This window comes from Pipistrellus hanaki (genome assembly GCF_964339955.1).
Source record: "Pipistrellus hanaki genome assembly, chromosome: 5".
Taxonomy (NCBI): domain Eukaryota; kingdom Metazoa; phylum Chordata; class Mammalia; order Chiroptera; family Vespertilionidae; genus Pipistrellus; species Pipistrellus hanaki.
In genome coordinates, this window is record NC_140507.1 from 27,787,402 (window position 1) to 27,813,429 (window position 26,028).

Sequence of the window (26,028 nt, forward strand, 5' to 3'; positions counted from 1 at the left end):
ACCCGGGCTTTGGCCTTTATAGAACAAAACTCCGCCCACGAGGTGCGCCTTTGTTACTGATACAATGTTTTAAATTACGCGCTGCCTTCGTCCGCCAATCAGACAGAGAGGCCTTCATCTACCAATGAGCGCAAGGAAAGGGGGCGGGTACAACTGGGAACCGATTGGTTCCGGGTTGACCTTTCCTTGCTGATGTGCGTCCGGGTTACCAACTGTCGGAGTTTGCAGTTGAGCGCCGTGGAATTCTTCCCGCTTAATACTTTTTTTTTCTTGGACCCTAAGCATTTATTTCCCACGAACGCCAAAGGATGTCCTGAGGTTTCAGCCCTCATCCTTGGTCCTTTAGCCCGTTCCTTCTCAGGAGCGCCCAGGAGAGCTGGTTTAAGACGCTTGTTCGTCTCGGGGTGGGAGACTACATTTCCCAGGAGACACACGAACAAACGCCCAAACTATTTCCCAGACTCCCCCACGTCTCGGACCTCTACGAAGCCGTCTTCCCTCGGGGGCCGAAGACTTCGGGCCAAGATGGCGACCGGAACGGGCAGTAAGTACCGGCGCTGTTTTGCGGGGAAGGCTTTTGTAGAGCCGAGGCCGGGCCCCGGCTTTCCGTCACGCGCTCGGGGAAGCCCATGATGTTCCTGAGAGCCCAGAGTCTTCAGAGACTTTCGCTCGACGGCGTCGTGGAAAGGCCATTATTTGGGGGTTCAAAAGAGAAGGGTTCTTGTGTCTTAGGGCGGCCGCGGAGGTTTGAAAGCAGCAGCTCAGCAAATCCTTGTACGTTTGGGAACTGTGGGGAGTGAGGGTGTAAAGCTGCTCTAGAGACTCGGCGTGCAGACCAAGACGTGTTGTGAGCCGTACCGGGTGGCCGGCACCTCAAAGAACCGTTCACGCTCGGACCAACGTTTGTGGGCTCCTGCTGTCTGCCACAGAGAAATGGGATTTTTTCTGCCGCCAGGGAAACCGCGTCTCTTGCACCTCAGCCATTTTCCTCTGTTTTGTGGACTGACAAGATCTTTTAGGCCTGACAACTCAAGGGGGCGGGGAGAGTCTGAAAACAGTAAACACGTTCATGCTTAGGAGGAGGCGGTGCAGTGAGGGGAAATGAAATAAAGTCCTGGAGTTCACATTGGGATAAAGTATGTATTATTAAAACGGCCTTTTGGGAAAACTGCTTTATCTTAATCTGACGTTGTTTTTTAAAAAATATATTTTTATAAAGCAGGGTAGCCATGAGGAAATTAAATATTTTGCCAGATACTCATTGCAATTCGCACGCAATGAATAGGTACCACCCATCCAGTGGTGATATTTTACTAGCGAGGTGAAAATCAAGATTTGCTGAGGGAGCTCACTTTGTCCTTACAAGTCGGGATGTTTTATATTAGGCTTTTAGACCTCCCTTTGGGGCCAAGAACTGGTGCCTCAGGGGTTGCTTCTAAACCTTCTCTCCTTTCAGAACACAAGCTGTTGAGTAGTGGCCCCACAGAACCATGGTCCATCCGAGAGAAGCTGTGTTTAGCATCTTCTGTCATGCGGAGTGGGGATCAAAATTGGTAAGGTATTTCAGATGTCTGGTTTCTTGGGTCTTCAAAATAGTTGATTTAAAAAAAAAAAAGATTTTTTTTTTTTTTTTTTTTTTTTTACATTACTGGATTCCTGTAATTAGTCATACTGACCTGTAAGCAGTATCTTCCTATATAATAAAGGGTAATATGCAAATTGATCCTAACTGGGGGACAACAGGTTTCATTGACACACGCCAAACACCAAGGGACAGACACTCAATGCAGGAGCTGCCCCTTGGTGGTCAGTGCCCTCTAACAAAGGGAGCTCCACTCAGCCACAAGCCTGGCTCACCTCTGCAAGCTTAACAGCAGTGATGGTAGGAGTCTCTCCTGCCTCCTCAGTAGCTCTAAGGATGTTGACTGTGGTTTAGGCCTGATCTCCTGAGGAGCAGGCCTAAGCTGTTGGACATCCCCCAAGGGGTCCCAGATTGCAAGAGGGTGCGGCTGGATTGAGGGGACAGACCTATATTATATATATAAAAGTCTAAGCAACTGGTAGCTATGACATGCACTGGCCACCAGAGGGCAGACACTAAATGCAGGAGCTACCCCCCTCCCCCCCCCCAAGTGTGCTCCCACAGTGGGAGTACTGCTCAGCTGACCGAAGTAAGCTGGGCCCATGGCTGGCGAGTGCAACTGTGGCAGCGGGAGCCTCTCCCACCTTGGAGGCAGCGCTTCTGAGCTGCAGCCACAGGCCGAGAGGGGCTGGATGAGCTGGAGTGGTGCCCGCCTGGCTTGGGCTCCTCCCCCGCTGCCTGCCAATTCAGGCACTACTACATCCCTCAGCAGTCCAACATCCCCCAAGGGGTCCCAGATTGTGGGAGGGCGCAGGCCAGGCTGAGGGGCCTTGCCCTGGGCCTCTTAAGTTTCTTTTATACAACTTTATTAAGATACTAGAGGCCTGATGCATGAAAATTCATGCACTGAAGGGTTTTCTGAACCCAGCCTGCCCCCTCTCTCAATCTAGGAGCCCTCAGGGGTGGGAGGCAACCCTACCATCAGGGGAAGATGATGCCCCATCACACCTCTGCTGCTGGCCCTAGGAGGCTGAGGAGACTAGGGGACTCTGGAGGCAGGCACCCCACTGGGGCTGCCATCTTTGAGGGTGGGGCAGTCAATTAGCATTTTTTCTCCTTATTGGCTGTGGGTGCCACCATATTTGCAATGGTGTGAGTGTCATTTAGCATATTCCCTCTTTATTAGATAGGGTAATTTACATGCCATAATATTAACCCAATGCATTCACAGAATTTAGTATATTCAGAGTTGTGCAACGTCAGTCACTGTAAAATCTCCACCTCATCTAATTATTTACTTTCTGTTTATTCTGGACATTTCATGTAAATGAAATATTTGTGGTCTTTTATGACTGGATTTTTTTTACTTAGCATAATACTTTCAAGGTTCTTATTGTATCATTTGTACTTTTTCTTTGTATGACTAAATGATGGTCTGTATGAGTATACCACATTTTGTTTATCCATTCATCAATTGATGAGCATTTGTGTTGTTTTAAGTCAATGTTTAACTTTTTGAGGAACTGAAAAATTATTATTTTTTTAATTGATTTCAGAGAGGAAGGGAGAGAGAGAGAGAAATACCAATGAGAAAGAATCACTGATTGACTGCTTTCTGCATGCCCCCCACTGGGAATCTGACCTCTTGGTTCATGGGTCGACAATTAAACCACTGAGCTACACCAGCTGGGCTATATATATGGGTTATAATGAACTATATATATAAAAATGTGGGTTCAACATTTTTTGACTTTTTTTATTATAGCTGTACTATGGATATGTAATGATATCTCATTGTGGTTTTGATTTGCATATACCTAATGCCTAATCTTGAATACCTTTTTATATGCTTATTAGCCATGTGTAAGTCTACTTTGGAGAAATTTCTGTTCAGGTACTTTAGATTAATTATATTGATTACTAACTTTAAAGAATTCTTTACCCTGGACACAAATCCTTGTCAGACAACTTTCAAATACTTCTTTTTTGTGTGTATTGTCTTACATTTTTTATTGGTATTGTTGATTACACAGAAGTTTTTCATTTTGATGTGTCCAATTTATGTATTTTTTTTTTCTCTTCTGTTTGTGTTTTTGGTGTCATAGCTAAGAAACCATTTAATTTTATGTTTTCTTTTAAGAGCTTTATAGTTTTAGCTCTACAATTATATGCTGGGTCCATTTTGAGGTAATTTTATGTATGTTCTAAGACAGGGGACCCTTTTGCATGTAGATATCCACTCTCCCAGTACCCAGTATTTGTTTAAAGACACTGCTTTCATTGAATTGTTTTGGCACTCCAGTATTTCTTTTTAAGTATCAAATAATAGGACTGTGGTTTCCAACTTTTTTGCTACTAAGACATACACTTTTTCATTTTTAACGTTTTTACCTCCTTCTTTCCCTCAGGATCCAAGGCCATTTTAATTGTCTTAAGCCTTATAGTTTACTATACACATTTGTGTTTACATGGTATGTCTCTTCTACTTTAACCATTCAGATGAGTTTACAAAAGCACTGTTACTGGTCACCTTTAGTATTTCTGCCACTTTATATTATTTTTTTATTTTTATTATTATTTTTATTTTTAAAAAATAAATTTTATTGATTTTCTTACAGAGAGGAAGGGAGAGGGATAGTTTGAAACATTGATGAGAAACATCAATCAGCTGCCTCCTGCACACCCTCTCCTGAGGATGTGCCCCAACGCTCCATTCCCTGAGCCAAACCAGCCAGGGACACTTTTATCTATTTTAAAAATAACTTTTCAAAGATGTAAGTGGGGCCATAGCTGGTTTGGCTCGGTAGGTAGAGCGTCAGCCCTTGGAGTGAAGCATACGGTTTGATTCCGGTCAAGGGAGGGTACCTGGTTTACAGGTTGGATCTCTAGACCTGATCAGGATGCATCAGGAGTCAACCAATTGGCGTGTCTCTCTCATATCCATGTCTGTCTCTCCGCTTCCCTTCCACTCTCAAAATCAATGGAAAAATGACCTCAGGTTAGGATTAACAAGCTAACAGACCAAAAAAAAAAAAAAAAAAAAAAAAAAATTTGTTCAATTTATATTTCAGTTGAGTTATATTTAAGTTAAATCTGAGATTTATCAACTTAGTGTGGTTCATTTTGTGTTGGGGTTTACCATTTACTTTGATTCAAGAACAACTGCTACATAGAATATCTCACACCTTTTTAAAAAAAAATGTTTTTATTGATTTCAGAGAAGGGAGAGGGAGAGATAGAAACATCAATGATGAGAGAGAATCATTGATCAACTGCCTCCTGCATACCTCCTACTGGGGATTGAGCCCACAACCCAGACATTTGTGCTTATTGGGAATCAAACTATGTTGAAGGGAAGGGGGTGGGTGGGCAGAGAAATATCCACAGCAGAAACACATTAATAGTTGCCTTTCACACTTGCCCCAACTGGAACCAGGAATCAAACCTACAACCCAGTACATGCCCTTGTCTGGGAATTGAACCCAAGACACTATGGTGCTTAGGTCAACACTCCGACCACTGAACCACACAGACACGGACTGAACTGATTTTTTTAAACAAACCGTCAAGGAAACTGGTTTGGAATACAATCTAATCTGTATATTTTTTCACAATTTTATTAGAAAAATAGCGTGAAAACACTTTGAAATTTTAAATTGGTATTTATTTGTTGAAGTACTAGGACAAGGTTCAAAATTCAAAATGGTACAGTGTCTTTCTCCCTCATGTTAGCAGTTTCTTGTGTGTTTCTCTAGGCATTAATTTTGTAAATATGAACAAAAATATATTTTCTTTTTCCTTTTTAAATATATTTTTATTGATTTCAAAGAGGAAGGGAGAAGGAGAGCTAGAAACATTAATGATGAGAGAGAATCACTGATTGATTGCCTGTTGAATGCCTTTACTGGGGTGGAGGCCACAAAGTGGGCATGTGCCCTGACCTGGAATTGAACTGTGAGCTCCTGGTTCATGGGACGATGCTCAACCATTGAGTCACACCAGCTGGGCATATTATGTCTTTTAGGTCTTTATATATCTGTATATCAGGATCTATCTTACTGCTGCCTTTTTTTTAAAAAACAGCTACATGATATTGTTTTTGGATATATCATAAACTTGTACTATCTTAATGGACATTTGCCTACACAAATACAATCTTGCATAGTTATGTATAAGTTCTATCTAAGATAAACTGAAAGTAAAATAATTGGATCAGCCGAAACCAGTTTGGCTCTGTGGATAGAGTGTTGGCTTGCAGATTGAGGGGTCTTAGGTTCGATTCTGGTCAAGGGCATGTACCTTGGTTTCGGGCACATCCCCAGTGGAGGGTGTGCAGGAGGCAGCTGATCAGTGTTTCTAACTCTCTACCTCTCTCTTCCTCTCTGTAAAAAAATCAACAAAATATATTTAAAAAATAATTGTATCAAAGAGTTTATATGAGTTTATAAAATTTGACAAATATATTGCCCTACTCAGAGATTGTTTCAATTTATACTCCCTTTGATAATATACCAGAATGTCTGTTTTCTATACCCTGGTTCATAGATTGTGTTTTTGATCTTTGACAGTATTATAAAAGGTGAAAAATAGTTTTCCTTTTTTCATTTGCATTTTATTCTGTGATGAGTGAGGTAGAATATTTTCATGTGTTAAGGAGCCAATTTTGTTTCCATCTATAAACTGATTTTTCTATTTGATTATATCCTCTTAATTTGGGGGGCTCCTTGTGTATTGGAGAGATTAATCATTTGAGGTGTGAGATGCAGCTTTTTGCGCCATCTGACTTATTTATGGTGGTATTTTTACCTTAAAACTTTTAAGCCCTCACCAGATAGCTCCATTGGTTGGAACATTGTCCCAATATGCCAAGGTTGTGGATCCCTGGTCAGTCCAGTAAATACATAAATAATTGGAAAATCAAATCCATCTCTCTCAGTGTGTTTCTGTTTCTCTCTGCCCCCTCCCTCCCTCTCTCTAAAATCAATCAATAAAAATAAATAAAATATTTAAAAAATGTGATTTAATAATTTTCTTTTACAGCTCTTTGATTTTGTGTCATAAATAGAAAGATCTTCTTTAGTCTGAAATATAAAATAGTCTATGATTTCTTCTAGTACTTTCATGGTTAAATTTTTTTGAACATTTAAATCTTTGGTGTATTTAGGACTTTTCTCAGAATAAGTTATAAATTATGGATCAAATTTTAAAAACTTTTTAAAGTTATGAAATATTTCAACCTTAGAAGTATGGAGAATAATCAATCTAGATTGTCCATGTATTCAGTACCTGGACAAAAAAAAATCTTAATATACTTAAAAAAAAAATCTCATTCTGGTACAACTCTTTTCATTTTTGCATGTTTATCTTTATATTTGCAACTTTTTAAAAGGTTGTATAATTACTTCATAGCAGAAAATTGTCAGCTTTTTAAATATTGTTATATTCATATCACCACATATATTCCATGGTTATATTTATGGACTGTTCAATATTTCATAGAGTTAAAGAGTCATATGGTAAAGATCCTTTTGCAGGCATTTAGGAAAACCTAACTATTCACCGTTCTGATCAAGTTTACACTATACTTCTTGGTGCTTGCTTATTTTGTTAATTTTTTTTTTTTTAATCCTCACCTGGGGATATTTTTTCCATTGATTTTTAAAAAATATTTTTTATTGATTTCAGAGAGGAAGGGAGAGGTAGAGAGAGATAGAAACATCAATGATGAGAGAGAATCATTGATTGGCTGCCTCCTGCATGCCCCAACCAGGAATCAAGTCTGCAACCCAGGCACATGCTTTTGATTGGAATCAAACCTAGGACCCTTCAGTCTGCAGGCCAGCGTTCTACTCACTGAGCCAAACCAGCCAGGGCTCCATTGATTTTTAGTGAGGGTGGAAGGAAGGAAGAAAGAGAGAGAAACATTGACATGAGAAAGACACATTGGTTGCCTCCTACATGCACTCAACGGGGGCAAGGTAATGAATCTACAGCATAGATTACTTGCCCTTGACTAGGTATCAAACCTGTGACCCTTCTGTGCAAGGACTGATGCTCTAACACTGAGCCACACCAGCCAGGGCTGTTGCATTATTTTCTTATATTACATTACTAGGAGAGCTGTATTTTTGGATCAGAAGAACATTATTAGGTCTGTATTATATTATAAATTGCTTTTCAAAAGGCAGATCTTTTCTAAGAAGTCAAAATCAACATAAAAATATTTTCCCAAATGAACAGAAATGATGCTTTATTAGGTTCTAATACCTTCACTTCACCTAGGAAATACATCACCTAGGAAAACTTTAGCAATGAATCCTTCTAAATGACTTTAAAGTAATGTTATTTTCCATAGTCACATTTGAGAGTATACCTCCCAGTGGCAGTTTTTCCCCCCCAAGGTTTGTACTTCAAACATTGAACTGTCAGTGTACTTTTCCTCTCTGTGCCTTCCCCCATCTTTTGCGCCCCCCTTCTTTTTTTCTTCTGTTTGGTGTGTATTAAGGCTTTTCTTATTTTATAGGGTATCGGTTAGCAGAGCAATCAAGCCCTTTGCAGAACCTGGCCGCCCTCCAGACTGGTTCTCGCAAAAAGTAAGTTCTCAAGCAAGTTTTAGAGCAGTCTCTGAGATGTGAAGTGGGTTCCCTGCCTTTTAATCACAAGACTTTTACACCATGAGGAGGGAGAGTACCTTTTCATTATCTGTTGTTTGCTTATCTATCCACGTATGCTCATTTTACAAATTACTATTGTCAGTGTAGCATAATTGTTAAGAGCCCCTCTTCAAAAGAAATATCTAAAAAAAAAAAAAAACTAAAAAAACAACAACATACACACAAAAGAGCCCAAGCTTGGGATTAAATAGATCTGGGTTTAAAAGACTCTGCTTGAAAACTTTGGACAATGAGCTTCAGTTTTCATTTGTAAAATAGAGATAAAAGTTGCTTCAGGATTGTTTTGAAAATTCAACTGAGGTATAATACCTATAAAACATTTAGCACAGTGCCTTGCGTATGGTAACTACTCAGTAGATAATAGCTATAAATATTGGCTATTAGGTTATCTTTTTATTTTGAGCTGATTTGACACTAAGTAATTTGCTCTCCTAGAAACACTCATGTCTCCCTTCTCTAAACTTTAGTATGTTTAAATTTTCTTGGCTTGCTCATCTTTCACTTTTTTTTCCATAGCATTGTGCTTCTCAGTACTCTGAACTTCTAGAAACTACCGAGACCCCAAAGTAAGTACAAAATCAGGCACTCAAGTTAAATCTCTTTAGTGGATTGAGAGTGTTTACTGAGGAAGTCTTGGTTTATACCTATTTATATTACTGGGTGATAAAAGTATTGGAGAAGTTATCTGTGGTTAGGTGGTGGTTGAAAAGGCTCAAAGAAAGCAAGTGGGAATGGGAATAGATGTTCTCTTATTCAAATGTGTATATGTTTTCATTTTCCACAGACGGAAACGGGGTGAAAAGGGAGAAGTGGTGGAAACTGTTGAAGATGTCATTGTTCGGAAACTGACTGCTGAACGAGTTGAGGAATTAAAGAAAATGATAAAGGAAACCCAGGAAAAATATAGGTACTTTTCAGAGAAATGCCAAATGATTGGGGGAGACAAAAGAGAATGACTTCTAATATTGGTCAGGATTTTATTTATTTTTAACATTTTAATATATTTTTATGGATTTCAAAGAGGAATGGAGAGGGAAAGGGAGAGAGAGAGAAACACCAACGATGAGAGAGAATCATTGATCAGCTGCCTCCTGCATGCTCCCAACTGGGGATCAAGACCACAACTGAGCATGTTGCCCTTGACCCTGGAAATTGAACCGGTGACACTTCAGTCAGTAGGCTGAGTTTCTATCTACTGAGCCAAACTAACTAGGGCAGGATTTTATTTTTATTTTTCTTGATTTCAGAGAGAGGAAGGGAGGGGAAAAGGGAAGGATGGAGGGAGGGAGAGAGAAACATCATTGAAGAGATAATCATTAATTGGACACCTCTTGAATTCCCCCCACTGGGGGCCCACATCCTGGACATGTGCTCTGACTGAGAATCAAACTGTGGCCTCTTGGTTCATGGATTGACGCTCAACCCCAGAACCACACCGGCTGGGCTGGTCAGAATTTTTTAAGTAGCAGATTAAAAAAACCCAAGTCTATCTACCACCCTTTCTTCCTACAGACGACTGAAAAGAGATGCAGAACTAATTCAAGCCGGGCACATGGACAGCAGACTGGAGGAGCTTTGCAATGACATTGCAACGTGGGTTACATTATGTTATTATTCTTATACTCTTTTCTCTTTACCCCCTTTTCTCCTCTAATAATCTGGCTTATTTTCTCCTTCTGCCATTCCTTTAAGACTTGGAGAGATTCTGGAAAGGGAAAGCTGCATAGTGGCCTGGTATTGGGGGGAGGGGGTGGGGCAGAATGAGTTCTAGAAAGTAATGAGATAGAACATTACAGTGTGAGAAAATAACTTAGTTCTAACTTAAAAGTGGCTTTAGTTTGTGTGGATGAAGAACTGGTAATTAGGCAGTATTCTCAAAATTTCCTGTTCTGCTGATAATGATTCCTTTTTAGCCCTTTCATCCAGAAACTGCTAGCCAGGCAAATAATTTCCTTGTCAGGCACTGTGAAACGTGGAGGTGCTAGAGCTGGCTAGGATCTAACCTTTAATTTTCTCTTTAGGAAAAAGAAATTGGAGGAAGAGGAGGCTGAAGTAAAGAGGAAGGCTACGGATGCTGCATATCAAGGTAAGCTGAGCCTAGTGACTATTTAGCGATTGACTATACGGTATTGCATTCTAAAAGCAATTGAAAACTATTTTATAATGAAGAATCCACTGATTCCAATTTACCTGCACTTTCCTTTGTCATCTCTTATTAGAATAAAAACGTCCCTTTGTTTCCTGGAAAGAACTCTTAGAAAATTAGCTTTGCTCAAGTCTCAGTAGATCTGTGTCCTTTTAGGATACAAAGGTTTGAAAATAAAGATATTGAACATAATTAAGATTTAAGAAGTCAAAGACCTATAAAAAGATTGAGAATTTCCCAGGCACTGGATAAGAAGAGGAACTTAAGCATTTGTAATTCTAGGAATACATGCTCTGAGTTCATGAGGTCTGTCTGTCTTGTTAAAAGCAGAATTTTTTTTTTTTTTAATATATTTTATTGATTTTGTACAAAGAGAGATACAGAGTTAGAAACATCGATGAGAGAAAGTCACCGATCAGCTGCCTCTTGCACACCCCCCACCGGGGATATGCCCGCAACCAAGGTACATGCCCTTGACCGGAATCGAACCTGGGACCCCTCAGTCCCCAAGCCGACGCTGTATCCATTGAGCCAAACCGGTTTCGGCTAAAAGCAGAATCTTTAAAAAAATAATAAAAAAATGTTTTTATTGATTTCCGAGAGAGAGAGAGAGGGGGGGGGGGGAGAGAGAGAGAGAGAGAGAGAGAGAGAGAGAGAGAGAGAGAGAGAGAGAGAGAGAGAGGAGAGAGAGGAGAGAGAGATAACATCAGTGATGAGAGAGAAGCATTGATTGGCTGCCTCCTGCATGCCCACTACTGGGGATTGAGCTCAAACCCTGGGTATGTGCCCCAACTGGGAATCAAACTGTGATCTCCTGGTTCATGAGTTAACACTCAATCACTGAGCTGCACCAGCTGGGCAAAAGCAGAATCTTAAAAAGTTGTTGAGAATATTGAAGGATGTTTAAACCATTTTCCTACTCCAAGGATCTTTGGGATAATTGAATAGTTTAAATGTTTGCTTAATGTGCTCAGGTGGTGAGGCTCAGTTAAGCATTGGACTCATGCACCAAAGGTCCGTCAGTTCAATTCTTGGTTAGGGCATGTACCCGGGTTGTGGGCTTATTCCCCGGTATGGGGCATGCAGTAGGCAGCCGGTTGATTGGTCAGTGTTTCTCTTCCACTGATATTTCTATCTCTCTGTCCCTCCCCCTTCCTCTATTTCTAAAATTAATAAAAACATTAGTTTTCAATTCCTTCTTTTAGATAAAAAATTAAAAGGTGTTTGTTTAAGAATTTCTTTTGGATAAACTTTCTTGTTTCCCAGAAGTGTTACTGAAAGTTGTTTCAAAAACTTACTTTAACGCTGCAGTTACTCAGAATAGGCCAAAAGAAAAAAAAATTTGTGAGTTTTAAATTTCATGAAAGGACCACATATGATACTATGTACATCAATTTGATGTGCAATAAATATATACTTTCCTTCCTATCTGCTTTATGTCTTTCTAAAGTATCCATAGATCAAGCTGAGATTTAGAAATGTGAAAAGGCCATAACAGTGAAAATGAAAATAACAGACACAAAAAAGAAAGCTTTCTAATCCAAACTCAGTGTTGTTTAAGTAATGCACTATACCTATTTGTCCTTCATTATATAATAGCCAAGAAGTGTCTAGTTTCATTTAATTAATCTTGAAGACTTAGAAATTGTTCTCTTATATGTTCTAGCTCGTCAAGCAGTAAAAACACCCCCTCGGAGGTTACCCACTGTGATGGTTCGATCTCCTATAGATTCTGCCTCCCCAGGAAGTGATTATCCACTTGGGGACTTGACTGCAACCACTATGGAAGAGGCCACCTCTGGGGTGAGTATATTTCCATATGCAGGAATTAATCAGCAAAGGGGCAATAAGCCAGCAGAGAGCTGAGTGATGAGGAAATCACTTTTGGCCTGGAGGCAACTTCCTCTCTTGGTCTGAATGTCAAAGACTTTACCTTGCTCTGTGCTCTTAAGATAAGGATGGACCTAAAAACATTGAGGCTTTGAACTTTTGAGAGATAGGTAAAAGACTATGTCAAGGAATTGTTTGTAAGTGTGTTACTCCTATGAAATTCAGGCTGAAATAAGGAACAGTTGTTTTGTAATATATAATATTGATAGTGGGTAAGGAGTTTGTATAAAAGGTAGGTTGGGTGGGGTGATTGGATCGTTGTGGGTAGGTGTAAAAGAAACAATTGTGGGGAAGAAAGTTATGGCTGAGAGCAGGAGGATAGGGGGTTTCTGGGCAGTTCCACTCAGGACTAAAACAATAATAGTTAGACACACTAACCCACCCAGATTAATAGGGAACCTTTCAGAGTTTGAGAAGTCAGATAAAGGTTCTCTGTTGTCTCTTAGGTAACCCCTGGGACTTTGCCGAGTACCCCAGTCACCTCGTTTCCTGGGATTCCTGACACCCTTCCTCCAGGCTCTGCACCCTTAGAAGCCCCCATGACCCCAGTAACAGATGATTCACCCCAGAAAAAGATGCTTGGACAGAAAGCAACTCCACCCCCCTCCCCTCTGCTGTCAGAGCTCTTGAAGAAGGGCAGCCTCCTGCCTACTAGCCCCAGACTGGTATGGAGACTTCTGTGGGTGTTTGAGAGCTGTGGTGATTTAACATTTTGGAAGGGAGTGCCTGGGACCTAAAATATGACATGGAAAAAAAGATTCAAAAGAGGAAGAAATCTCCTAGTTAAATGTTAATTAATTAAAAAAAAAAAAAAAAAAAAATCCAACACAGTAAGTTAATAGTATTCTTGGATCCTGAGGTATTTGAAACCATGATTATTTTGGTTCTCTTCTCCAGAGAACTCTTGTTACAAAATTAAGAGTTTCCCTTGGGCCTGAAATTACTCTCTTTGGATATTAACTTTTATTTTTGTAAAGTTTGGTCAACTGCTGGAGCTTTTTTGGGAAGTGGTAGTAAAGGAAAGCTTGAGTGTAGCCTTCACCTCTATTCTTCCCTGATAGGTCAATGAGAGTGAAATGGCTGTGGCTTCTGGCCACCTGAACAGTACAGGTGTCCTCCTGGAGGTAGGCGGGGTCCTTCCCATGATACATGGTGGGGATTTGCAGCAAACATCCAACACTGTTGCAGCCTCCCCTGCTGCCTCAGGTAAGTCATCACTTTTCCATTACTCATTTTACTTTAGAGATATTGAACTTGGCATTGATAGTCCTTGGTTTCTAGCCTTTGTTACTAAGCAATTGTTAATCCTAGATTTAAAGTCCAATCTTGGAACTATTTAACTGTTAAATCCTGTAGTGTCCCAGATTTTAAATCCATTTCATCTTCAAAATATTGATAGCCCTGGGTGATCACAGCATAGATATTAGAGGACTAGAGAAATTAATAATGAAGCTGCTTCTCTGGAGCTTGCAAATCAAGGTACCTGAGTTTATACAGTAGAGGATTGAGATTTAGATTCAGGGAATTGGACTTGAGTCTCAGGCCTACCACACTCTGGTTTTGTGACTTTGGCTAAGTAACTTAACTCTTGAGCCTCAGTTTTCTCTTTTATTAATTGCAATGTTTATACTTTGCAAAAATGTAGTGAGAATTAAATGTAAGGCAAAAAAAAAGCCCTTTACAAAATACCAAACAAACATTGGCATTTGATTTTGGGTGGTTTATGACACACTTTAGCAGAGTGACATTTATTCAGACCAGTTTTTGTTAAGTTTAATTTTTTTCTGAGGAAAAATTACTATCCAATTTTTATATACATTGTGACTTCTAGTGCTTTGGGTCATTCCTATCTTAGTATAAGACAGTGGTTGGCAAATTCAGTCAACAGGGCCAAATATCAACAGTACAACGATTGAAATTTCTTTTGAGAGCCGAAAACCGACTTCTGTGCATGGGCCACGAAGTTTCAATCGCACAGTATGTGTGAGCCTGCACATGGTATTTTGTGGAAGAGCCACACTCACGGGGCCAAAGAGCCGCATGTGGCTTGCGAACTACAGTTTGCCAACCACTGGTATAAGATATTAAGTAAAATTAGAGAAAGTAAAGTTATAGGTAATGAGTTTATTCAACAGGAATTGCTTTCATCCTTTGAGATTAAAATTTTCTTGGTTGTGTCTTAAAGTGGCCATTGCTTCTTATTTATGTGCTTCTTTCTTACCTCATTTTGTGTACCTCTTTGTCTGTTAGGTGCTCCCACTCTTTCCCGGCTTTTAGAAGCTGGTCCTACACAGTTCACCACACCTCTTGCTTCCTTCACTACTGTTGCCAGTGAGCCTCCAGTTAAACTTGTGCCACCCCCTGTAGAGTCTGTGTCCCAGGCTACCATTGTCATGATGCCTGCGCTACCAGCACCATCCTCTGCTCCGGCTGTCTCCACTCCTGAGAGTGTAGCTCCAGGTGCGTCCCTGACCCACGCCCTGAGCAGCTGCTAGGTCCAAAATGTCAGTTAGAGGTGATCAAGAGCATTAGCTCTAATTCACATGCCTCTGTTCTGTTCCCCGTGGACATTTGTCATCTTTATCCTTAGAAAAACAAGGATATGAGAAGAGGTGGGTGGGCATTTATGTGTTGGGGAAAAGGCCAAATGTACACATAGGAGTGGGGTTGAGAATATGTTCTCACCTTACTTTCTAGATAAACTGGGAGAAGAAAACAGGCAGATGTAAGAACTTTTTCTGAGCTTTAGTGTATGGGGACTTGCCATCTGTCTACATCCTTGATGTGATCTCCATGTAGTTGTTTGGTTCTAAATAAATTTCTGAGATACTTTTCTCTTCCTATTATTCAGTGAGTCAGCCTGATACTTGTGTTCCCATGGAGGCTGTGGGGGATCCACATACTGTGACTGTTTCCATGGATAGCAGTGAAATCTCCATGATTATCAATTCTATCAAAGAGGAGTGTTTCCGATCAGGGGTAGCAGAGGCTTCTGGAGGATCAAAGGCTCCCAGCATAGATGGGAAGGAAGATTTAGATCTGGCTGAGAAGATGGATATAGCTGTGTCTTACACAGGTGAAGAGCTTGATTTTGAGACTGTTGGAGACATCATTGCTATCATTGAGGACAAGGTAACTATTCAGCAACACCCAAAAGAATCTCTCATGGGTCATACATAGGCTTCTCTCCTCAGCCTCTCCTTGCTTCTCATAGTAACAATTACATAAACAATTTTCATGCCTCTGCCCACTTCCATCTCTGTAGTCCCAAAGCCCTTTGGTGCTGATGTACTAGTTATCTCCTGAGCCTTCCCTATATTATTGATTTGCACATGACAGATGCCTGTCCATGATTGCTTCTAATACATGTTGAAAATAGAGAAGCTGCAGATTCAGGCCATCTCCTTCAGTGCTAACAGAATTGAGGTAATTGGGCTTCTGTGACTTCAGCATGTATGTTTTATGGGACAGGTAGATGATCATCCTGAAGTGCTGGATGTGGCAGCAGTGGAAGCAGCATTGTCGTTCTGTGAAGACAATGATGATCCTCGGTCTCTGCCTGGCCCCTGGGAGCACCCTATGCAGCAGGAACGGGACAAGCCAGTACCTCTTTCTGCACCAGAATTGACAGTCAAGCAAGAGAGGCTGGACTTTGAGGAATCAGAAAACAAAGGAATCCATGAACTGGTAGACATCAGAGAACCTGGTGTTGAGATCAAAATGGAACCTACAGAACCAGAGCAAGGCATTTCAGGGGCTGAAATAGTCACTGGGGTTGCTCCAGCCACATGTATGGAGCCACCAGAACTCAGGAATCAGGACTTAGATGAGGAACCCAGAAGTACTGCAGCTGGAGAGATTGCTGAAGTAGATGTTGCCAGTGGGAAAAGCGACGAGACTGCACTTACAACTGTAAAGACAGAGGTATTTACGATAAGAGCCTGGGAGGGTGGAGGGTTATACCTTAGGTAAGAAGTGAAAGTTTAGGCTTCTGTTTTGTTTGTTTTTTTTTTTTTTTGCATTCCTGAATTTTAACATGTTTGATGTGTCTAAAGTGTATAAGTGTGATCAGTGCTATACATACATATACTTACATCTATTAAATATATTAGAATCTAATTACATGGATAGGACTTGGAATTGCTTATATAGTCAAATTATCATTGAATAAAATTGTGTAAGCACTTAGGGTTTTTGTTGTTTTTGGTCTTTAGGCATCCCCCGAGAGCATGCTATCTCCATCACATGGCTCAAATCCTATGGAAGATCCTTTAGAGGCAGAAACTCAGCACAAATTTGAAATGTCAGGTAAATAATAAGGCCAGAAAATCTGTAATCTGTAATCTGTAATTAACTTGAAATCTTTTTGCTTTAGCTTCTGAGGGATTGTGGGTTGTGGGCAGGTAGAGGAGATAGAATAGGTCAGCATGCACAGGAGAGCAGCAGGGGATTATTGTCCATAGGAAGGGGAAGGCTAAGGTGGAAAACTCTTCAGGTAGTCTTTCTCTCCTCTGCAGACTCATTGAAAGAAGAATCAGGGACTATTTTTGGAAGCCAGATAAAGGTATTTCAGACTTTTCTTTATTCCTCTTGGTGTGTGACTAGATTTCCCTATAGCACTACATTTTTAACAAATTTCCATAAATTCCCATCCTTATTCTCTGAGATGAGACTGGTTTAGGAGTTGCATGGGGAAGAGCTGCAGTGGACAGTTAGGTGTAGTGGGAATATCATGGCAACATGTGCTTCCGATCTGAAAATTTATGAATATCATACAGACCTTTCTTTGCATATAGTGCACAAAGAAGCTTTGATATATTCAGAGTGATATATCAAATGAATAGGGATATTAGAGATAGGGATAACATATAAGAAATTAGGTTATTAGTTACACTATTAAGAGGAAATCATCTTTTTAGAATTACTGAAGTAGTATTAAAAGACTCAAATAAAGCGATGAGTTCTTGCTCCATCAGATAAGACACAAAATAAAAGCTATTTTTGATAACTTTGTACCCAGGGTCAGAGTTCCTCTCAAGAGCAAGGGGAAAGAAGGAACACCTCTTAGCTTAGTCTTAAGTAAGTAGCTTTTTTTGTTTCTTCCTTTTAAAAAGATCCTGGCTTTATCCAGGCTCTAAATTACTTGATCAGTGTCTTTAAGTGGATGGTAGGATAAACGGTAGAGGGCTCAGTGAGGAAACAGTGTGAGGTCATTTTCTAGAACTGATCTAACCCAAAAGGCAGATTATGTTTAACAACACCTTGCTTAATGACTTTGCTTACATTTGCTAACTGGAGCACACTGTGTCTAAGGATGCCCCAGGTGAGGATGAGGAGGAAGATGGAGTCAGTGAAGCAGCCAGTCTAGAGGAGCCTAAGGAAGAAGATCAAGGAGAAGGCTACTTGTCAGAAATGGATAACGAACCCCCTGTGAGTGAGAGTGATGATGGCTTTAGTATACACAATGCTACTCTGCAGTCCCACACACTGGCGGACTCCATCCCCAGCAGTCCTGCTTCTTCACAGTTGTGAGTATCTAAGATTCTTCCTTTGAGGTCAAGGCAGTGAAGGTGAGAAGTAGGAGAGGATCTTTTCTTTAACCCTTTGCACTCCGAACCATTCTGGACATTGGCTACCAGCTACTCGACGCTACTTTGCGAAACGTGCGTTGAATTAACTCAGTTCCCCGTAATCACTAATAAACTGCAATGTCCCCTGAGAGGGGACATCCGAGTGATATGCTAGAATTCCGAGGTCCCCTGAGAGGGGACAGCGGAGTGCAAAAATCTTACTTTTTCATCTTCCCTTTCTTGGCCTGGAGTAAATACAGGCATACCTTGGGGATACTTTGGTTTTGTTTCCCGAACACCACAATAAACTGAGTATCACAATAAAGCGAGTCATAATCTTTTTGCTGGTGGAGGGTTTTGCCTTCAATTTGTAAAAAAAAAAAAAAGTAACATCTTTGAAGCTCAGTAAAGCAAAGCACAGTAAAATAAGGTATGCCTGTAGTTGACAAGAAATAATTAGGACTTTTTTTTAAACTTATGCCTAGTGGAACTTTCGTATTTTTTTATTTTAGCTCTGTCTGTAGTGAGGATCAGGAAGCTATTCAAGCACAGAAAATCTGGAAGAAAGCCATCATGCTTGTATGGAGAGCTGCAGCTAATCATAGGTGAGTATCGGTTTTACCAATTAGTAAGAATATTTTCTCCTACTCGTTGGTGACTAGAAGAATATTTCAGTAGGCTTATTTGAGGCTACAGGCATTGGCTCTTAACAACCTTCAGCTACTTAGGTTCTGTCTCCTCTGCTTTGGGGGATAAGCCAGTAATTGCACCTTATTCTCTTTGGACAGATACGCCAATGTGTTTCTGCAGCCTGTTACAGATGACATAGCACCTGGCTACCACAGCATCGTGCAGAGGTAAGCCATAATCAATTCAGCATGGCAACTTCGCTGGATTGTAAGTTGTCCAGTCTTAGTTGATTTTTGCTTTAGACGGTAAGTTTAAAGCAAATGTTTTTGATGTGAGTAAAGGTGATCAACTGCTAAACTGATTATTTCAGCAGCTGGATCACCAATGATAGTCTAAAAGAATTAACCCCTTTTATATCCTTTCTCAGTATTTATTATACAGGCTGACTTTCGTTTTTGGGTTCAGTACATGTTTCAGGGTGAGGGTTTAGTGTTCAAGTCCTGGCAGCTGAGATTAGCAGGATGTGTGAGAAGATCTAAATGGTAATAATATATTCAGGGATCCAGTTGAGTCCTCTTCCCCGCTCATGGATTTACTTGTTCTTTTTCAGGCCAATGGATTTGTCAACTATTAAGAAAAACATTGAAAATGGACTGATCCGCAGCACAGCTGAATTCCAGCGTGACATTATGTTGATGTTCCAGAATGCTGTAATGTATAATAGCTCGGATCATGATGTCTATCACATGGCAGTAGAGATGCAGCGAGATGTTTTGGAGCAGATCCAGGTACTTTGTAGGATCCTCAGTTTTTGAGCATGGATGAAATGAAAACACTCAAGGGAATGATTCACATTGATGTCAGGAAAAGGGTGGCTTTTACTTGGAATAGCATCAGGCAGAAACACAGGAATATGAAATTTTATTTTTGCTGGATTTATGTTAAATATATTTTTATTGTTTTCAGAGTGGAAAGGAGAAGGAGAGATAGATAGAAACATCAGTGATGAGAGAGAATCATGGATCAGCTGCCTTCTGCACGCCCCACACTGGGGATCAAGCCCACAACCTGGGCATATGCCCTGAACAGGAATCGAACTGTGACCTTCTGGTTCATAGGTTGATGTTCAACCACTGAGCCATGTCTGCTGGGCTCATGTTAGTTTTTTCATGTTGGCATGGTAAATGAGTTGTGAGAGAATAGTCATCTTTCTTGGGCAAATTTCCTGAAATTTTAATATAAAATTCTTATAAAATGATTAATGTATATTTTGTATTACATTAAGTATAACTATAGTAGACAGTCAACAAATAGAAACTTATTTCTAACCTATAAATGCATTGCCAGGCACCTTTTGGGATATTAAACTTGAAGGGATGTGGTCTATCTCTGCAGAGTCTGCCAAATTACTTAAATTACTTGGTAGTCTTTGGTTCATCTAGTTTTATTCTTTCTTAGAGAATAGAAATTTCAATCCTATGTTATAGCCAAAAAAAAAAAAAAAAAAAAAATGTTAGAGCCATTTGGCATTTTTAGATTCTTAAATGTACAACGAAAATTAAAAGCGAGTGCTTTAAATTTATAGAAGTATTTGAATGCTGATTGCAAAAGGGTACTATATTTACAAAGCCTAAGGTATCTTTAATTCTTCCCTACTGGATCTGGTCTCTAGGGCCAACTGTGTTTCTTCTCCCTACAGCAATTCCTGGCCACACAGTTGATTATGCAAACATCTGAGTCTGGGATCAGTGCTAAAAGTCTTCGAGGAAGAGATTCTACCCGCAAACAGGATGCTTCAGAGAAGGTGAGGAGACCAAGAAAGAACCTGTTTGCCATTGTTCCAGTGCTAGAAGTCTGAAGCATCCAAAGAACTTTATGTTACGGCTTGGTATTGTTGGGCTTCAGTATTCCAATGGTGTACATTCTAGGTATACCGGTTAATAATGCGGATTTTTTTCAATAGATGGATTTCCACATATGTTGATATCTGTGCTATTTTGTTGTATTGACAGCAAGCTTCAAAACTTCATAAGTCAAATTTGCTGAAGGTATTAACATCCATATTTTTACATTTAAAAATGTCGAATTTCGTGCCAAAAAAAGAGCATTTGTGGGAAGTTTTAATTCATTACTTTATTTTGAAGAAAAGTGCTGCTGAAAGTTATCCTATACTTCAGGAAGCTTATGGTGAACATGTTCCATTTCTCAATGGGAAAGATTTTAAAGGAAGGAAAATGGGTGCCACATCAACTAAAAGAAAGACAAATGGAAAACTGAAAAGTCATCAGTAAAATTTGCTTCAACGGCATGAAAGAAAGTCTTTTTTGCATTGAATTGTGACTGGCAATGAAAAGTGGATTTATTTTGAGAATCCCAAATGCACAAAATTATGGGTTGATCCAGTTCAACCATCAACATCAATTGCAAGGCCAAATCAATTTGGAAAGAAGACAATGCTCTGTGTTTGGTGGGATCAGGAAGGTATGGTGTATTATGAGCTTCTAAAACCAGATGATACTGTTAATACTGATTGCTACCAACAACAAATAATCAATTTGAACCATGCTTTGATCGTGAAACGACCAGAATGTGCCAGAATATACGGCAAAGTAATTTTCCTTCATGATGATGCACCATCACACACTTCAAAACCCGTTAAAGACACGTTAAAAGATCTTGCCTGGGAAGTATTAACCCACCCGCTGTATTCACCAGACCTCGCTCCTTCAATTACCACTTGTTCCGATCAATGGCACACATACTTTCTGAGCAGCACTTCAAAATGTACAGAGAAGTGGAAAATTGGTCTCTGAATGGTTTGCCTCAAAACAAGAAAAGTTCTATTGGGATGGTATTCACAAATGATCTGAAAGATGGGGGAAAATGTGTAGCTAGCGATGGACATTACTTTGAATAAAGTACTTTTTTTTTTTTTAAATATATTTTATTGATTTTATACAGAGAGGAAGGGAGAGAGAGAGAGAGAGTTAGAAACATCGATGAGAGAGAGTCATCGATCAGCTGCCTCTTGCACACCCCCTACTGGGGATGTGCCCGCGGCCAAGGTACATGCCCTTGACCGGAATCGAACCCGGGACCCTTCAGTCCCCAAGCCGACGCTCTATCCATTGAGCCAAACCGGTCCCGGCGAATAAAGTACTTTTTTTTTTTTTTTTTTTTTTTTAAATTATTATCTGTGTACATATTTTAACATTGGCCCCCCCCCCCATACATACCCTCCCTCCCCAGAGTTTTGTGTCCATTGGTTGTAGAATAAAGTACTTTTTAAAAAAATATATGTTTGTTGATTTCAGAAAGGAAGGGAGAAGAGGGATAGAAATATCAATGATGAGAGAGAATCATTGATAGGCTGGCTCCTGCATGTCCCCCACTAGGATTGAACTCACAACCTGGGCATGTGCCCTTGGCCAGAATCGAACCTGGGACCTTTCAGTCCGCAGACCCTCTTATCTATTGAGCCAAGCCATCCAGGGATGAATAAAGCACTTTTGACGTTTCTCTTAAAAGTACTGTGTTTTCTTTGATTACAAAATCCGCATTATTAACTGGTACACCTAGTACAAGTCTTAGAATGTTGGTCATTTGCTTCCATCCAAACAGAAGAAACCTACTGTGACTGAAAGGCCCAGTCACATGGGAGAAATTGGGAGCTGAGTGAGCAAATTCCTAATTCTTCTGAGAGTGCTCACAGGTGGGGGAAATGTCTTGGCTTCTAACAATTGCAGACCATTAGTTCCTGCTCCAGAGGCGTAATGGCTAGATTGCTTTTGGATCTCTTTCTTCTTGTTCTTGAGTTTTTAAGTTTTGTCTTTGTGTGTGTGTGGTGCTTGTTTCTCTGTCCTGAGGTTTGGGGTGCTTATGGCTGAGAGTTTCTGTGGAACCTGATCAGTGTTTGTTTGTCCTCTAACAGGACAGTGTCCCCATGGGCTCTCCTGCCTTCCTTCTCTCTCTCTTTGTAAGTATTGAATGGCTGCAAGGGGTGGTGTTGCCACAGAGATTCTCTGCTCCCGCTGGGGGTGGGTGGCAGAGGGAAAGCCAACATGCAGACTGTAGCAATGTGTTGAACTTCTGTTTATTCAGGTCATTGAATAAGAACCTGTCTCTTCTTCTGCATTCCTGTCTTTCTGCATGTGTGTGTGTGGGCTGGGTAGGGACTTTTTATGAGTTCACTGGGCTGGAATGAGGTATTGGTAAGGATCTAGGATGTACCGCTCCTCATTTCCTGACTCCTTTAGCCAATTCTTTTCTTACAAATAGAAAATTATTCAGAGAAGCAGCTACTAGCTGGCTTTTGAAAAGCGTTCCTCATACTAGATACTCAACACACAGTTTTTATATTTTCCCCTAATAATAAGTTGCAAGACTGATGCCTACATACATAAGCATTCAGTAAAATATAAGATAAAGATCTCGGTAACAATGACTGCTGCAGATAATAGTGGCTGGTACAAATAGTGATAAGCCTAGGAAAGCTAGCCTAAAGACTTATTCCTTTCTCCATGAATTGGAGACTCTGACTGTTATTCATTTTTGGGTGCTGAGACATGATATAATGGAAAGGGCATTAGGCAAGATAGAAAAACCACATGATCTTAAATTGACTGGATTATGTCTTGGAGCCTTGTTTTCCTCATCTGTCTGCTGGAGCTAATATAATGATGTACCTGTCCAGCCTACCTCACAGGGATGTTGTGAGGATAAAATGAGATAAGGGGTATGGAACTGGCTTGAAAAAAATTAAAATGTTATACAAATACAAGATGGTATTTTTATTTTTACTGTTGCCTCAAAGGCAGCTTGTGTTGGTGAGCTCTAAATATTTGAGTTCTTAAATGTTAGAAATGTAAAAATGGTCTGGCCAAGCAAAAGTGTTCATCCATCTTGCCTACAGGCCTCAGCCTGTACCACAGACAGAACACTATAATCTCCGTTCTTTTTTATTGGCCTGCAACAGTGACTCTGGATCCCAAGCAATTGGCTGGCTGTTACAAGGCTGGTTAATAGGATCTTTTATCTATTGAAGACAGCAATGTATTGCACAAGAGGAAGGATCTGGGCTGCAGGGAGAGAGCAGCAGATGGAAAGAAGCCTTCTGATTGTCCTGATCTCATGGAAAACAACTGTCAGGTGGTGCTAGGGAACTAGTGCCAGGGTCAGTCTGCAGGAAAGGCCTTTCTTTAGGGACCAACAAACAGCTGGACAGGTATGTTAGCTAAGAATCTCACTATCCACTGCCCTTTCTGACTTTCCCACCTTTCTTTTACTCTTCCTGTTTCTTTGCACATAATTTGGGGGCTGCGGAGGGATGACAAATAGTCATTTTGTGGGCCCCAGATGAACTCCAGCAACCTCTGGTGGGCAGGAGCAAGATACTCTGTACTATATATTCTCTTACAAAGTACTACCAGGTGATTTTTACTACACACTATGGGAAGACATATTATGTCCCTCGTTTCCTGGATTTTTCTGCTAATTCCCCTCTCCCCTAAGAAATCAAATCCCCAGCATTCTTGTTCTTGCCTTTATTTTTTAACCAACTCACTCATGCTCCCTTTCTTTGTCTGCCTGTTATTTAGGATGGTGGCACCAGGGGGCGCCGCTGTGCCATTGAAGCAGATATGAAGATGAAAAAGTGAAGTCTCAGAGTACCCTCATTGTGCTGAACCTGAAAAAGAAATAAACAAGTTAAAGTTTGGGCTTGTGGGCCCAGTTCCAGAAGTGGGAGATACAGAAGAGGAGGCTCCTGGGCCGTGTGACATGATCTGGGAAAATCTCAGAGAGTTGGAGTAGCATAATTGCCTGTTTTAGGGCAAAAATCATGGGCTGTGTTAATGTCCTAATGTGTAACTAACAGATAGTAGCTAATTTGTACTGTCTTGTGAAGTGTACAGACTTTTAAAAAAATCTGTGAAGTGTTTGTGTTCAAAATAAACTCTGAAAGAAAACTCGTCTTTGGTGTGTTCTTGTGTGTGTATGAAACCTGTGATTTCTTCTGCATGATAACTATTTCGTCATTTGTTAGGGAATGTGGTTTTATAAAATGAATTACTCTGTTACAACTAGTGAAGGTAAATAACCAAGATTTAATTTGTAATTAATGTTTTAGAGCAGCAATCACCAATTTTTCCGGACCTTACGGACCACCAGTGGTCCAGAGATCACTGGTTGGCAACCACTGCTCCAAAGGTTTCTTAAACCAGCCGTTGCCAACCTTTTGGACCTCGAGGACCACTGATTGTCGACAGCTGTTTTAAAGTGTTGCGTTGTACAATAAGGACTCATTTAGCTTTTCTTGAATGCTGGGGAAAACCGAAAGATTTTAAAAGTTTTGTTTGTGTCATTGTCCTAGATTTGAGCATAGATGTATCGGTAGTGCTGACCTTTATTTTGTTCATTTATACATAATACTATGCAGATGGTATTTCTAGGATAGTATATTACTGTTTCCTTATCTATTTCCATATATGGGGTTCTTATGTGTTTTAGATTCATAACGTTATTTGAAGGCTAAACTGAGTTTAAGAGTTACCACATCACTTGAGCTTATTCTAACTTCTCTTACTACATAAAAATTAACTCAGTGGAAAGTAGTTATAACCTTTTATTATAAAGACATGGAGATTAATAGGGTATTGCTTCATACTTTGAGCCTTCTTGAGAAAGATCGGTATAGGAAAGATGATGAGGCCCTAGCCAGTTTGGCACGGTGGCTAGAGTGTCAGCCCAAGGACTGAAGGTTCATTCCAGTCAAGGGCACGTACCTCGGTTGTAGCAGGCTTGATCCCTTGCCCCAAAGCTTGTGCTGGAGGCAACCAATTGATGTGTTTCTCACATCCATGTTTCTGTTTCTCCCCCTCCCACTCTTTCTAAAAGTAAATTGAGGATTAACAACAAAAATGATTAGAAGTCGGAATTTGTGTGTGCGTGTACGCACACACACGTGCACATGTTATTGATTTTTTTACAGAGAGGAAGGGGGAGGGATAGAGAGCCAGAATCATCGGATGAAAGAGAGACTTCAATGGGCTGCCTCCTGTATACCCGCTACCGGGGATGTGCCCGCAAAGTACATACCCTTGACCGGAATAGAACCTGGGACTCTTCAGTCTGCAGGCTGATGCTACCCACTGAGCCAAACTGGTCAGGGCCATCATATATATATATATATATATATATATATATATATATATGTGTGTGTGTGTGTGTGTGTGTGTGTGTGTGTGTGTGTGTGTGTATTTTTTTATTTTTTATTAATTTCAAAGGAAGGGAGAGAAACATCAATGAGAAAATCATTGATCGGCTGCCTCGTGGATGCCCCACATTGGGGATCAAGCCTACAACCCAAGCATGTGCCCTGATTGTGAATCCAATTATTATTTTCTGGTTCATAGGTTGCTGCTCAACCACTGAGCCATGCTGGCCAGGCCAGATCTTTATTTTTTTAAAGTTTGTTAGGATGCTAACAAACTAAAAGAATACAGTCTTTATGAGGTGATGGAAAGGAGTTTAATGAGC

General features: G+C 40.4%; 1 protein-coding gene across 9 annotated transcripts; it reads left to right on the forward strand.

Moving 5' to 3' along the window:
* The first annotated feature begins 193 nt into the window (after positions 1-193).
* Positions 194-24,458, forward strand: BRD8 (bromodomain containing 8). Of its 9 annotated transcripts, none has more exons than XM_084884508.1 (22): positions 194-544; positions 1,457-1,553; positions 8,106-8,175; positions 8,773-8,822; positions 9,041-9,163; positions 9,769-9,849; positions 10,278-10,342; positions 12,069-12,205; positions 12,739-12,957; positions 13,354-13,498; positions 14,543-14,752; positions 15,144-15,424; positions 15,764-16,216; positions 16,507-16,600; positions 16,810-16,856; positions 17,606-17,820; positions 18,375-18,467; positions 18,651-18,719; positions 19,103-19,280; positions 20,165-20,296; positions 22,424-22,468; positions 24,090-24,458. In XM_084884508.1, the coding sequence occupies exons 1-22, from the start codon at positions 526-528 to the stop codon at positions 24,147-24,149; spliced, it is 2,883 nt and encodes a 960-aa protein (XP_084740634.1). In that variant the 5' UTR covers positions 194-525; the 3' UTR covers positions 24,150-24,458. The 9 variants fall into 9 exon arrangements, with proteins under 9 accessions (XP_084740634.1, XP_084740636.1, XP_084740642.1 ...); XM_084884509.1 differs by having other exon boundaries at positions 196-544; positions 20,192-20,296; XM_084884510.1 differs by lacking the exon at positions 22,424-22,468.
* Positions 24,459-26,028: the final 1,570 nt, after the last annotated feature.